This window comes from Seriola lalandi, unplaced genomic scaffold (assembly GCF_002814215.2).
Source record: "Seriola lalandi dorsalis isolate HSWRI2012SDOR001 ecotype SW California unplaced genomic scaffold, Sedor1 jcf7180002054563, whole genome shotgun sequence".
NCBI lineage: Eukaryota > Metazoa > Chordata > Actinopteri > Carangiformes > Carangidae > Seriola > Seriola lalandi.
In genome coordinates, this window is record NW_019525116.1 from 1255789 (window position 1) to 1270479 (window position 14691).

A 14691-nucleotide genomic window follows, 5' to 3' on the forward strand; every position below is an offset into this window, starting at 1 on the left:
TCACGACATGGCTTCTCAGAAAAGATGGTCTTTTTGTCTGGACAAAATAAAAGCCTGAAGAAAACACCATACACACACACACACACACACACACACACACACACACACACACACACACACACACACACACACGACAAAGACATTTTAAGTAGGTCTGTGTTTAGAGCCATATGCCCACAAATGCAGCTTGTCTCAATAAAACATGGTGATTCGTTGTTAATCTTTAATAGTTCTGTCCTTGAGAATTAACCCAGATGAACACACATTTAGGGCACCATCCCCTCATGCTAACACACACACACACACACACACACACACACACACACTGATTGTCTCTTGTTCTTCTTTCTCAGTCTCTTCCTATTTCCCTCCCTTACTTCATCCCACTTCCACTTCCTGACAATCTCCCATCATCCTCACCCTCCTCCTCTTTTGCCTCTGTCATCTTTCCTCCACTTTCCTCTTGTCTTTCTGCCCTGTTCATACCTCTCCCTCCACCTAGCCCGCCTCCCCCCATTCACTGGCTTTAACCCCAGTTTACGAAATCGGACGATCCACTTTAGAAAAAATATTGTCAGGTGGAGGAATTGAGGAAAGTGAGGATGAAACAAAAGATTACTCAGTGGAGGTGTGGGAGAGGCAAATATCTGGAGGAGAGGAGGGAAGGAGGAGAAAATAGGATGAGGAGCAACAGGAAGGTGAGAAATGACAGGGAGACCCGGGCAAACTTGGCACTGAGCGATGAATCGAGGGTAATTTGATCAAATATTTATGTCGCAATGCTTGCTGGGAGGTTTGACTGGTGGTCACAGTCAGCGCAGTGTATGTGTGTGTTATTGTGTGTGTAAGTGTTATTTGGTGATGTGGCTCAGAGGCAGAAAAGAAGGTGAAAATAAATCACACAGATAGGCCATTATTCCTGTGGATGAGGTCAGATTATTGCAGCACAAACATGTACATGTGTGGATATGAGGTCTTGTAAATGCTATCTCTGCTGTCCCTTCAATAAGAAGCACATTTGTCCATCATGTGAGTGTTCAGAGCTATTCTCACATTCCCTGTCTTCCAACAGGAGTAGTTGCATAGGTTTAAGGGAGTGAACTCATTCACCTATCCATCTATCCATCCATCCATCCATCCGTGACATAATATCCCCATGTGGCCAGTGACAGAGTTCTCAATTCTCCTGAAAGAGCCAGTTAAACAACTGGAGCATCATCCGCAAATAAATCACAACATATTGTTTTTCATTATTCAGAAAATGTGTCACATATTTCTTCCAGGCTTTCTTCTCTTCCTCCCTCTCAGTTCTGCTCTGTGCTGAGATCTGCAGCGCTGCCTTTTCTCTGCGTTGTCAAACTCTGCCCCCTGCTGACAGCATCGGAAAACTGCACAGATGAAGTGTGTGTGAGACAGATTCCCTCCAGATGTGTACAGTATTTATTTTCTTGCCAACTCACACACTGAATCCTGGGTTTCTAGAGGCGTTTAAAAATGTTTAAACTAACAGGATCCAAAAGGATTTTGTTCCTGTTGAAATATTTGGTGGCCATGGAGGCAGCAGACACAGTCACAAGTGAGCCGGCAGCTCTTCCACTCTTCTGTTGAACAGTGATAAAAGCAATGACTTCTTACAGCCAAAAGAATAAATGTTCCTTCTATATTTATATTATGTATTTATTTAATTTGAGGAATTGATATAAAAAAAAAAGAAAAGTTGTGTCAATGGGACCATCACAGCCTCAGTGTGTGGGCCTACCTAATACACCTAATTGTCCAAATACAAAGGTATGTATGGTCAGACAGAAAACAAATACTGACAAAGAGATTCTGATTTCATCGCAAACTTTAAAACAATAAATCAGGATTTATTTTTAAGCATTTTGGGAAATACACTGCTGAGAATTAGATGAGAAAATCGATACCACTCACATATCTCTATGGTAAATATAATGCTACAGCAACCAGCCAGTTAGCTTAGCTTAGCATAGCCACCGGAGATAGGAGGAAACAACTAGCCTTAAGATGACAACAACACTACAGGCAAGGGTGTAGGTTTGATTTGTGTAGGTGTAGGTGGGGACATAAAAGTGGTTCACAGGGGCATCTCCTGCAAGCTGCAGCTTCCATAGATATGGTAGCCAACGCACTCATTTTACATATTTTACATACACATCATAGTATTCATTTCCACGCTATTAACAGACCTATATTATATATTATATATACAGTATACTATACCAGTGCAACCTCAGTGTAATACAATACAAATATCTATTTACTCTCATTGTTAGAAGCCTAGACCTCACCTGTGGCCCCGCCTCTCCTCCTCTGTCTGAACTACCTGGCTGATTGCTTCTGTCACCTGATAAAATAACACACTGATGTATTCCATACGAACAGTGAGACAACATGTGCCTATTCAAAGCTCTTGTTTCAAACACAACGTACTGTTGTGCAGCACATCATCAGCCCAACATTTGTCACGATACAGAATCTCACTACTAACATGTCACCAAGTCATTATCAAACCTCAGCTGTGACCCCGCCTCTCCTCCGCTGTCTCGGTCAGGTTGCTGTTGTCACCTGATTAAATAACAAATCGATGACATAAAAATATTTATGACTTGGTTGAGAATCATTATTACCATTATTTACTCAACACATTAGCAGCTGAGAAAATATTTTCTTTAAGTGACTCACACTTTGACTTGTTATTTGTTTCCTTTCTGGCTGTCTTCCTGACTGAGCATATCACCAAATTACCCTTATTGCCACACACATACACATAAATATTATTACATATATATTACATATATTTCCCAACAGAGAGTTCAGCCCTTAACTACTACATACTTCGTAGCAGTACCTCCTACACAAGGAAGAGAAAATGCGTGATCGATGCTCCTCACATCCACTTCCCATAAGTGCAATTCAGTTCTCTTAGGTTGCAACATCTTAATCGGTTTGGACATCCCACCCACTATACCTTTATTAGCATTACAGGGCAGGGAGTACAGAAATGTGTCCGTACATCCTGAAATGTATGAGTTAACGAGCAGAGGTGTAGTGTTATTCGTTTAAATACGGGAGTTTACATAGATTAGGGATTATGAACAGTTTCATATGTTGAGAATAGTAGTATTAGATGACACCATGGATGTAGTAGGTTGTAATTACCGTAGTATTAAGCAATTTAGATGAATGAAATCAAGTAGTTTGTATCTTAAATGATTTAATTTAATTACTTGTGCCGAGCAAATGAAGCCACATTCGAAACATCCACTCTGAGGAAAAGCTGTGGTGCAGCCAGAGGTCAACTTCATTTAATAGGCTGGGCTACGAAAACGCAGCTAAGCAGGCTTTCATTTCCAGCAGGCATTGTGGATGCAGCACAAACTGTCCAGGTTTAATTAGCTGGCTTTTTTTTTTTACCTCTCTGTCTCTGTCCCTCTCTCTCTCTAGATGTGGTATATGTTAGCACGATCCATCCTCACCACCTGAGCACCGGCGGGCTCTTCATGAGTCTAAAAAGAATGTGCTGATTGAGAAGCTCCTGGCCATGAATTCAAGGGAGGTGTCGGATAATGATGTGCAAAGCATTTCTTTTCAGTGTAGTGAATCATTAGAATCAGTTCATTAAAAAGTTTAGTTTGAAAGATTTGTTCACTGAATCATTAAGTGCTTGGGGTGAGATGGGGGGGTGGGGGGGGGGGGGCACGAGATCGAGAGAGAGAGAACGTGTGTGTTTGTGTGTGTGTGTGTGTGTGTGTGTGTGTGTGTTGCTTGAGTAATACATGTCTTGGTGCTCACCTCGAACCTACATCTGTCCACCTCTTTTGCCTCCGTTGTCTCTTTTTACTGGAAGGCGAGCGTGCACATGTGCAAACACACACAGAATGGTTTCTTCTTTTGTTTCTGTTCTTGGGCTACGCTTCCTACATTAAATATATAACTATTAACTTGACTAATTAAACACAGACATGTCTCCTGGTCGCCCGCAGCGATTACACGCAGGCAGTGAGCAGAGAATTTATTTGGATAAAGATATTGTTTACAAACTGAAAGTTCTACCCTATTATGTGTAACACATATTTATTCTCGACACCTAATTGCTAAATCAAATATTTGTCACAATATAGATTTTTACTACACAACTGTCGTGGCCAAGAGAATTCATGATAACGATATTATCACGACATCTATAGAAAATTTGAAAATAATAATAATAATAATGCTGTCTGTCAAATTTATCTTTAACTTTGTTTATTGTGTTTTTTTGTCTCTTTTTTGGCAAATGAATTAGACTCAAACATGGGTGTAGGAAGGTGGAGAGAGAGTCTGTAACAATAACTGTACAAAAGGTGTAGAAAAAGAATAATTACACTTAATCAACAGTGAAAAAGCAACGTGATGATCTGATACACAAAAGATCCACCAGGCCTAACATCTGCCATTATGATATCATCAAATGTGTATTATTAACAAGATGCCGCTGTTTCATTTTTTAAAAGTCACAGTTATTATCAATAATGGCATATTGTGACACCCCTATTTGGAACTACTTCTTACTGTGAAACTTGAAGACATGAGAAGGAGGGAGATGGGCGGGCTTGAGCGACTCAGCGACTGTCCGTCATTCAGGGCCGGATGAACGAATCGCTGAACACGCACCGTTCCCTTGCAGTGAAAGGATCTCAGACCATCTCAGGTTCAGCCACCTGTGTTTTCATATTGCAGATTTCACCAGGGTCATGCAGAGGACGTTAGAGAGGCAGGGGCTGTAGAAAAGGCAATTTTCAGCGTCTTTTCCCATGCGACTTTCTTACTAACTAAAAAGAACCGATGGTGACGAAGACTTTCATAATTGACGATGTATCAGGATGCCCTACAACAATCCAGTATAACAAATTGTAATTCACTTAGAAGCCTACCAGTGTTTCCCACACATAGACTTTACTTGGGTGGGCTGCTGTCAGATTTACAGCAAGTTAATTTCTGTAAATGAAACCTCCACTGTTTTCAAACAGCTGACAGATGTAAGAGCACTGCTGCCAACAAAGATGAAACAATATACTTTCTAACATGACACGGTAGCATCTTATGGTTTGATCTTAAGTGCTGTTATTAGAGTCCTGTTATTAAAGTGTGACTGGCCATATGTGTGTTTTCACCACCCACACACTGTATTGTTCCAATAAATTTAGAGATATAGTGGAAAAAAAGGGGTTTGGCTCTGGATTCAAGCAGCTGCCCTGCGGTCAGGAGCCAGGTCAGGAGTTGCTTCCTCACATCCAGACAACAGGAACAAAGCAGCAGACAGTGTTTTCCTCTTCAGCTGGGGATTGTGCCAAATGGCTGCCATATTTCATATATGTGAAGGGCCTCCAAATATTAAAAGGTCTCCATCTATCAGTTTTACTGTTTTTTTTACCTTGATGAAATCTTGCAACAAGCTGAAACATAGTGTTAGACTCTTAAATGTCACTGTAAAGATAGTTCAGAGGAATTTGTCTTGACTTAAAATGAAATAAAACGTCTGTAAGTTTCGCTTTTGGTCCATACATTACCACCCAGGATTTAGTCGGCCATTAAATGCAGTAAATCAAATTACAGTTCTGAAATGCACCACTGTGCTGTATGTGTGATTTCAAAATGATACAGCCTGGAAAAGCATGACTAACATGACAAAGCCACACAGCCAGCATACAAGCAGTGATTTCTCTGTGAAGTTAAACTCAAGAGATGCAAAGTTTTCTTTCAAGGCCACACATTTCTTTTTGATACACAGGAACACTCAAGGCTCATCAAAAAAGAAAAAGAAAAAAAAGAAGTGGCACACACACCTTGACATCAGCTCCAGACTTGACCTCAGCCCCAGACCAGTAAACTCCTAGAAACGCCCTTGTAGTACTAAGAATGTAAAGACAAGTCAAAATTTATTTGGAGATATTACGTTACTATTCACATTGGTATAACTTAATTGGAGATATTTTATGGTCAATGTAAAATTAGTAAAGTCAATCTAAAAAATTACGATGGTGACGTCATATTTTAGGCGCATAGGCAATATGACTGGAGGTTATATTTTGAAAGATACCTTGACTTATTGTTCTTACCAGTCGGACTGGAGTTCCATATATATAAAACATCATTACTGGACGTACCTTAATTATGATTATTCAAAATGCATTTGTAAATATGTAATATACAATTAGTGATACATTTCACTCGTTAAAGCGTCTTGTCATAGTCCCGTCGTTCAACACGAGATCTCGTACCTTACAGCGGAGCTTCTCTAGCCGCACCACCAACTTGTCACCAAAGATGGCGATTTGCTGAGTGCTCATGGATACACACATTTTTCGGCTAGTTGCTATCTTACCCGAAACGCCAACTTTAAAAACAAATTAACTGCTTAGCGAGCAACTATATCTCCCTCTGAAGCACATCTGACACAACGTCAACCACCGCTACCATGCAGATCACGCTTAAAACACTGCAGCAGCAGACTATTCAAATTGAGATAGACCCCGAACAAACGGTGAGTGGCTATTAGCTAACTTGCTAACTTCAGCTAACAGTACTAGCTGCGAGACCTATGTTTTAACTTTACGGTTACACCTTACAGCTTTACTTGATATTGCCAATTAAAGAACAATTTATATAGTGTCTGGTGAAGGGTGCCCATAAATTTCATGTGTTTCAAATGAACAAACCACATGAAGTAGATTGCTAAACAACGCGAAAGCTCACTTACTAGCAAACGTTAGCCACATAGCTAGCTGAACAGCCTGTTAATAAAGTCATCGCGACGCGACTGCAAACGAGTTTCTTATCTTTTCTAGTTTGTGTCGCGGTTACTTGGCTGCTACTGCTCCTCTGTAATATCTGATGTGATATAGTATGTGATGCTGTAACTTCTATGATGAACTCAAGCTTCCCACTACGCTATGATTGCTAATGCTAACGCTGATGACAATTACGATTAGCCTTATTGGTAGCGCTCTAAAAAGCTGGCTAAGTTTGTTAGCATGTTCACATCTTTGTCATGTAGCTAGCAAGGCCAACATTAAGTGAACATTAGATTGTGTTGCTCAATCTGTCAACGACACATGACTGTCATTACTCATGGTGGACATCATACGTATAATTTTACACTTTTATTTATGGTAAGCACCGTCATGCTGTATGAGAAGTGACTCAAACCACTGCATATCCACTGCCATAACTCAAATGAGTTTTGCAACTCAGCTTTGCGGTTAGTGTGATGTATGACAACTGATAGTTATATTGTCAGTGGTTCATCTGGAGAGTTTTTTTTTTTAATTAATAGGTGTTTGGTAGACTATTGAGAACCAAAGTGAAAGATCAAAGAGGTGAATGAAAGACTGCCATCTTACACAGAGCATGGATATGAGTAGAAAGCATTACAGGACCATTAAGATGATAATGATTCCTCTCTTTGTCATCAGGTGAAGGCTTTGAAAGAGAAGATAGAAGCGGAAAGAGGCAAAGACAACTTTCCTGTATCTGGACAGAAGCTGATATATGCTGGAAAAATCCTGCAAGATGACACACCTATTAAGGACTACAAAATTGATGAGAAGAATTTTGTTGTAGTGATGGTGTCCAAGGTGAGATCTTATTGTAATGCTTACAGATGACATATGACATTGGGTTTTACAGTGTTGTGGTGTTTGAATTAAAAAAAAAATTAGCTAATCTCTGGTAAACAATTATGTGCCATGTACTTTGATACTTTTATGCACTGAATTTAATGTTAAGCAATTTCCCGATTAAGTTGCTAGTCTAACTGCACCTTCTTTTGAACTGGCTAAAGGCTAAGCCTGCAGCTGCCGCCTCGCCCCCAGTCTCAGAAGCACCCAAACCCCCTGTACAGGACTCTGGTTCCACATCTACAGCTGTCCCGGCCACAACCCCGACCCCATCCCCGGCCCCAGCCCCAGCCCCAACTCCAACCCCAGCAGCTGTCCCCATTCCCCCTGAGGAGGCCAAAGAGGAGCCAAGTGCCGCAGCCACAGAACCACAACAACCAGCCAGGTAGACGCAGTCCCTTACATAGTGCGTAATGTTTATCGCTGCAATGATGAGTCAATAATTTAATTCGAGCTTCTCAAATCTGGGGTTTGGATGCTTTTCTAATGTTATTGATTATTTCTATATTTTATTATTATTGTATTTTATTTATGATAGTGAACTGAATATCTTTATCTTTTTTTTTTAAATATATTTTTTTGGGGCTTTTGTGCCTTTATTGGACAGGATAGTAGAGAGAGACAGGAAATGGGGAGGCAGAGAGAGGAAATGACATGCAGCAAAGGCCGTCCGATGCAGGACTCGAACCGGGGCCGACTGCAGTGAGGACTGTAGCCTCTACACATGGGGCGCCTGCTTAGACCACTATGCCACACAACGTCCCCCTATCTTTGGGTTTTTGACTGTTGATTAAATAAAAGTAGTAAATGTTGTTGTCAGTTTTTTTTCTCAATTGTAGTAAATTATGTTATTTCATAAACATCCATCACAAGCCAGTGTCTGCATGCCCAACCAAAGATGGTTTGTCATTTTCCAGCTATCTTCAGCTTTAATATTCCAAAGTGAATTATCAGCAGTTCATGCAAAATTACATAGCAGTTATCACCTTTGAATACAAATTATTAGCATTATTTTTTGAATAATCACAATTGAATAATTGTAAGTGTTCCATTAATCAAACTCTTAACTCACTAAATGTGATACATTTGTCTGTGTTTCTAGGTACAAATAAACTTGTTTTTTTTTAAGTTGAATTCCAAGTAAAATATAGATAAGATTTGTGTCAGTGGCACAATTAAGACCCTGCTAAATGTGTATTTTCTCACCTTGTGTTTTGTGGAGCAGTGATTCATTATAAATCGGGGTTGACTCTATCCCTGACCCAGTTGTATTTTAATGGAGAATGGAACAACAATGGAAAAAGCAGTTAATCTGTCAAACTATATGTTGAAAAGAAGAACATGAGTCATAAAGTGGTTGGGATTCAATTATACCAACCTTCTTTTATATCTAAGACAAGTACTTTGCTTTTAACACAGTGATCTGTAGTGTAACATTTATTTAATTTCATGGAATAGATGTTGATTTCTGAATTCATTTGTCAACATTGTTTCATCGTTTTGCTTCTCACCATGTTTTCACAGAAATAACGTGTAGACCGTGTGATTTGTCTCTTCACCTTTTTATGTTTTGTAGCTCCAGTGGCGGGAGCCAGGGCTTGGATGCTTCCTCAGCACTGGGTATGTAATGGATGGGTCTCTGCCAGACTTACATCATACACAAGTAACTGGAGCCTATGCACCTCTAAGAGTCTCAGTGCAGTAGTTTGGGCACTTCCTCGCTGTTGTTAAATGTGAATTGTACAATTTCAGACAGTTGATTGTGCTATTAGAGTGAGAATATCACAGCAGTCCATTTCTTGTGTAAATCCTAGGTTATATTTGCTTTGCCAGAAATTGTTACTGCTATGAGTCAGGGACTTTACAGGCTGCAGTGCAATACATACCGTTCCTATATTTAGGATGTGACAAAAGTAAGCCATTCCTTATTGTGGTGGCACAGAGAGTGTTGGGGATTCCCATTTGTTCCACCACTCAGAAAATATAAAAAAAAGGTGGTATACTGTTTTGTAAGCCCATATTGTACAGTATGTTGTTGTATATTGGTTGTTTGAATTCATTTGTTTTTGTATTTGAATGTGTATTAATAGTTACTTAATAGTTAGTTTTAATGTGTATTTAATTTGTCATTGTATCATCTATAGAAAGATTTATTCAATGTAGTTCCACAGTTATATAAATCCTGAAATGAATGGTAAACTATAGTTAAATGCACTGGTGTAAAAATGTATTTTTCAGTGAGCAATACAAAATACAACCAGGATCATAAGACAGTTTAATAAAGTGACTGTACATGTAAATTAATTTACAATGTAAATGTCTTTTTACAGGAGGAATAATTCAAAAAGCAGTTTCCTGTTCCTGTCAATGGTGTAACTCTGCAAATATACAAACTGTGTAGAGTTCGTAACTTGATCATCTGTGTTTGGGTGGTTTTCAGTGACCGGGGCTGAGTATGAGGCGATGCTGACGGAGATCATGTCTATGGGCTACGAAAGGGAGCGAGTTGTGGCTGCACTAAGGGCCAGTTTCAACAACCCCCACAGAGCTGTAGAATACCTTCTCACTGTACGTCACACACACACACACACACACACACACACACACACACACACACACACACACACACACACACAGACTGAAATGATTCTTACCAAATGCAGCTCTGTCAAGCAGCTGTTCTGTCTGAAACATACCACAGCTCTGGCTACTAAACAAATAAAGAATTGATTTGTAGTTTTGTGTTACGTTTACATGAACAGCAGTTAATCTGTCTGACCTCCTCAGCACCGAGTCCACAGCCAGGCCCCTTAGATCCTCTGCACAGTCACTCCTCTTCATTTCACGCTCCCAAAATTTAAAGATGGACAATAAAGCTCCGTCAAAAACAGTTTGTACTGCAACTCTTTGCTGTTGTGGTTCTTGTCTGCCACACCAAGGGCAATTGAGTAAATCCCATAATTGCGTAATAATTGACTGGACTAACTGGTATTTCCCCTCTGTTGGTATAGATATTTACGTAATTATTGTTGTTTTATAGGAACTGTAGTTCAACTTCTCATCATCATCTTATCATTTTGCGATATTAATTACGGTTGCACCCATTGACCACCAGCAAATTCCTAGAGAGAAATACTAAATTATTCCAGAAACATAATAGAAACACTTTTTTGGGGAGGTCACATTGTGGGAGTGGGTTGCCTAACGAGGCTGAAAAACATGACAAATGTGATGTTAATTAGCATTAGCCACTCTGCTTTATGATATAGTTTGTGTAATTAATCAATGGTGACCTATGCTCTGTATGATCTAACATAAACACACTGACTCTGTGCTCTGTGAGGGAATTGAATGTTTGAGAGGTGTTTTCTAATATCTAGTTTACCTTCCTTGATGAAAATGATGTAGGTTTAATATTACAAATGCCTGTTAAGTGATTTGTATTAATCAGCAACGTCACAACGTCCAAAAGGTCAACTCTCTAAAAGAGTAAGACTGAACATTATAACCTTCCTGAAGGTTACTTTAGGTTTGTCCACGTGCATCAAATAAACTGGCAACTGAGTGTGTATATTTTGAGAATGCTAAAGAATTTACGAGGCTGTTGTCCATTATGATGGAGAGTAGCTGTAGGGTTAAACTAAATGAAATGTTTAAGTTGTAAGTAAACAAATGAAAAGTATATTTATTCACTTGGAACCAACAGTCAGTCAGTTACTAACTACCTTCTTGCAGCAAGTGTGTTTGTATGTGTGTGTGATTGATAATTGTATTGTTGTCTTTCCAGGGTATCCCCAGCAGCCCAGTCCAGGAGAGTAATCCACCAGCGCAGGCCCCTGCGTCTGGACCCACAGAAGCCCCATCTCTAGCAGAGGGTGAGGCATGCAACTCCGTTTAGTCCAAAAATACCTGCAGTCAAGCTTTATGTGTCTCTGTCTACTGTGTAAAAAAACAAACACCAGTGCTGGTGGTGAGTTAACAATGGTGGATTTTAAAACTTCCTCACCCCCGGCCCCAGTTACTATCCATGGATCAAAATGAGCACTAGACTGTAACTTATATCACCAAGGAGACTGTTTCAGGACATGTAAATTCACATCAGCCAGCTCCTGGGCTTAGTCAGGGCACATTTTCAGATAAATACAATAAATAACTGTCACTGCCTCACTGGGGGGGGATGACTCACTAGGCACTGAATTGGATGGTCTCAGTTTCTTTCTTTTTTTCAAGTTATTTTTTGGGCTTTTTGCCTCTATTAGAGTGACAGTGAGTGAGAGACAGACAGGAAAGCCAGGGAGAGAGAGTGAGGATGACATGCAGCAAAAAGCCACAGGTCGGACTCAAACTGTTGCTGTGGTAAGGACTAAGCCAACATGGTACGTGCTGTAGCAGGTGAGCCAACGGGGAGCGCCCAGTTCCAGTTTCTTAAATGTAAGAATTTGCTGGGTTTTTTTTGGTCTTCATTAATAATTAATTGATTAATAGAGAAAATCATTGTTAGTTAGCCCTCACCTGTGAAATGGAGAACATGTGTATGTATGTATGCTCTGTCAGTTTATCAGCTACACGTAGCTACATCTAATATAGTCCAGTGCAGGCTTTTCAAAATGTGGGAAAGGGATGCACTGCAGAGAGGAATAAACAAAACGTACTTCCTCAGTTTTCTGCCTGCTCCGAGACTCGAGTTTAGCTAACCAGCTGTATACCGTCATTTTTTTCTAGTTTATTTTTTCTCACACTGGCACCCCACCCAGGGAGGCGCGCGCCTCACACTTTGAAAACCGCTGGTTTAGTACAACAGTCCTGCAATTAATCCTCCCTTCATCAAGGTTGACATGTTCACATATTGTTGAAACTGTTTAAGAGAAATGTTGATTCAGTTGTGAGATCATATTAAAGGCTGTAGTCTGTGCTGCTGTTGACCGTGCAGTTGTTGGTTGCCTGGCTTCCTGTAAAACTACAATGTCTCATTTTCTATTTCTGCATGTGCGAAACACAGAAGATGAGACATGTGGGTGTAGAGGCTTTAGGATTGTTGGAAGACTCGTTTGAGAAGTTGACACTGGACATTATTGTTTAAAAACTGAGATAACCATACATTTTCTCTGACAGTCTCACCTGGAAGACATGCGCAGTGTTGCACTCAGTTCAAATTAAAAGTGACAAACAGTTGTGTAACAATTGGGAAAAAAAGAGAGGTGGAGAGAGAAGTACAATACCTGGGTCCTCTCTCGCCTCCGAAGAGTTGACCAGTCACAGTGTGAAGTCGGCGAAAGTTGGTTGGTCAGTTTTGGAAAGTTACAGTAAATCGTCGACACAGGGCACCCCGGCGTTGCAAAGGGGTGGGGGGGGGTTGGTATTTCGGTAGTTTGATTAAGTTTGCTTTCTTCCTCATGGTTATTAATCTCGTTTGTCACCAGGAGAGAACCCACTTGCATTCCTGCGGACCCAGCCCCAGTTTCTGCACATGAGACAGGCCATCCAGCAGAACCCTGCTCTGCTACCAGCTCTTCTCCAGCAACTAGGCAGGGAGAACCCTCAACTTCTACAGGTAACACACTGCGACTCACAACACAGAGATCTTCAAGTCAGGCACATGCGAGACAACCTCGCACAATGAGTTTTCTAGACCAGCGTGGAGCCATGTTGTGCCCCTGCTGTGACAATACTTGTTCAATTGCTGTCCCAAACACTCAGCAACTTTTTGGGTAATAGTTAATAAGACTTGAGGTATTTTAACTGTCGAAAAGGCAAGAATTTCCCTTCCTAATCAAGCACCGTTACACCTACAGAGCAATTCCACCCTGTAAAAATGGCTTCACTAATTGTAATTGTTAAGATATTTGTACATAGATAATTGTAAAATCATAATGTGAATGTGTGTTAAGGAGAATGAGGGATTACGGTGTACAGTGGTCAGTTACACCGATGTTCTTCTAAAGAGTGGACTATCACTGTAGGTGCACTTTATGTGAATATGTGACTCAGCACATATGTATATCATTCATTACTTTCCCTGCTGACCTTCTCAGCTTAATATCCCTGGCATCACCTAGCAACCTACTGTTTTAATGGACTAACTTTTTTTCACCACCGTCCCGGAACTGTCCCAAAACACAATTTTAACTGTCCCGAGGTGAAACTAAACTGTCCCAAAATCATTGTCATCTAAATTTGTTATTTGTATGTAACATTATAAAAACACAGTTAAAATGAATAAAAAGGAAATTAATAATTATATTCATTTTTATCTATTCAAAGAAATATGTTTAAAACAAAAGCATGAAGGTTCTGCAAACTGTAAAAAAAAAAAAAAAAAAAGTAATAATAATCATTTTTTTAAAAAATGAACAGGAGAATACAGAGTTTTGGGGAAATACTGTCTCAATCTTTGTTCTGAGGTCACTGTGCCCTTCAACCACCACTCCACTACATGGTCACCACTCTTCTTATTTGTGCTTCTTCCTCAGCAAATCAGTCAGCATCAGGAGCTATTTATCCAGATGTTGAACGAACCGGTGGGAGAGGGGGGAGATGCACCAGAGGTTGGAGAGATGGGGGCAGCAGGGGAGGAGGGCGCACCTGTCAACTACATCCAGGTTACACCTCAGGAGAAGGAAGCCATCGAAAGGGTGAGTGATGAATATAGACTAAATATTGTCGTACATTGTTCAATTTCAAATTAAGAGTTACAGATCGTTAAAACCTCCTCTCCTTTCTCCCTGCTCTTTGTCTCTCCCCATCTGTTGTGACTGAACAGTTAAAAGCGTTGGGTTTCCCTGAGGCTCTGGTGATCCAGGCCTACTTTGCCTGCGAGAAGAACGAGAACCTGGCAGCCAACTTTCTCCTCAACCAGGGACTGGAGGATGACTGAACACAGATCACTGCCTTCCTGCTCCTCCCTCCTACCCTTCCCCTCTTCGGCTCAGCATAAAGACTGCACCCCCCAATTTTACTGTACAGCTACCAACCTCAGCTCAACCCAACAGGAGGGGAGGAGAGGGGAGAGCCA

General features: G+C 40.5%; 1 protein-coding gene across 1 annotated transcript; it reads left to right on the plus strand.

Moving 5' to 3' along the window:
- The first annotated feature begins 6299 nt into the window (after window positions 1-6299).
- Window positions 6300-14685, plus strand: rad23aa (RAD23 homolog A, nucleotide excision repair protein a). Its single transcript, XM_023416317.2, has 9 exons — window positions 6300-6544; window positions 7476-7637; window positions 7844-8064; window positions 9256-9299; window positions 10120-10247; window positions 11467-11554; window positions 13100-13230; window positions 14150-14311; window positions 14440-14685. The coding sequence occupies exons 1-9, from the start codon at window positions 6479-6481 to the stop codon at window positions 14551-14553; spliced, it is 1116 nt and encodes a 371-aa protein (XP_023272085.1). The 5' UTR covers window positions 6300-6478; the 3' UTR covers window positions 14554-14685.
- The last annotated feature ends 6 nt before the right edge of the window (window positions 14686-14691 follow it).

Bases quoted from the DNA above. Each gene is read 5' to 3' on its own strand.
- rad23aa (XM_023416317.2), top strand. From the start codon at position 6,479: ATGCAGATCACGCTTAAAACACTGCAGCAGCAGACTATTCAAATTGAG. The intron at 8,065-9,255 runs GTAGACGCAGTC...TATGTTTTGTAG, and splicing joins GAACCACAACAACCAGCCAG to CTCCAGTGGCGGGAGCCAGG. The intron at 11,555-13,099 runs GTGAGGCATGCA...GTTTGTCACCAG, and splicing joins AGCCCCATCTCTAGCAGAGG to GAGAGAACCCACTTGCATTC.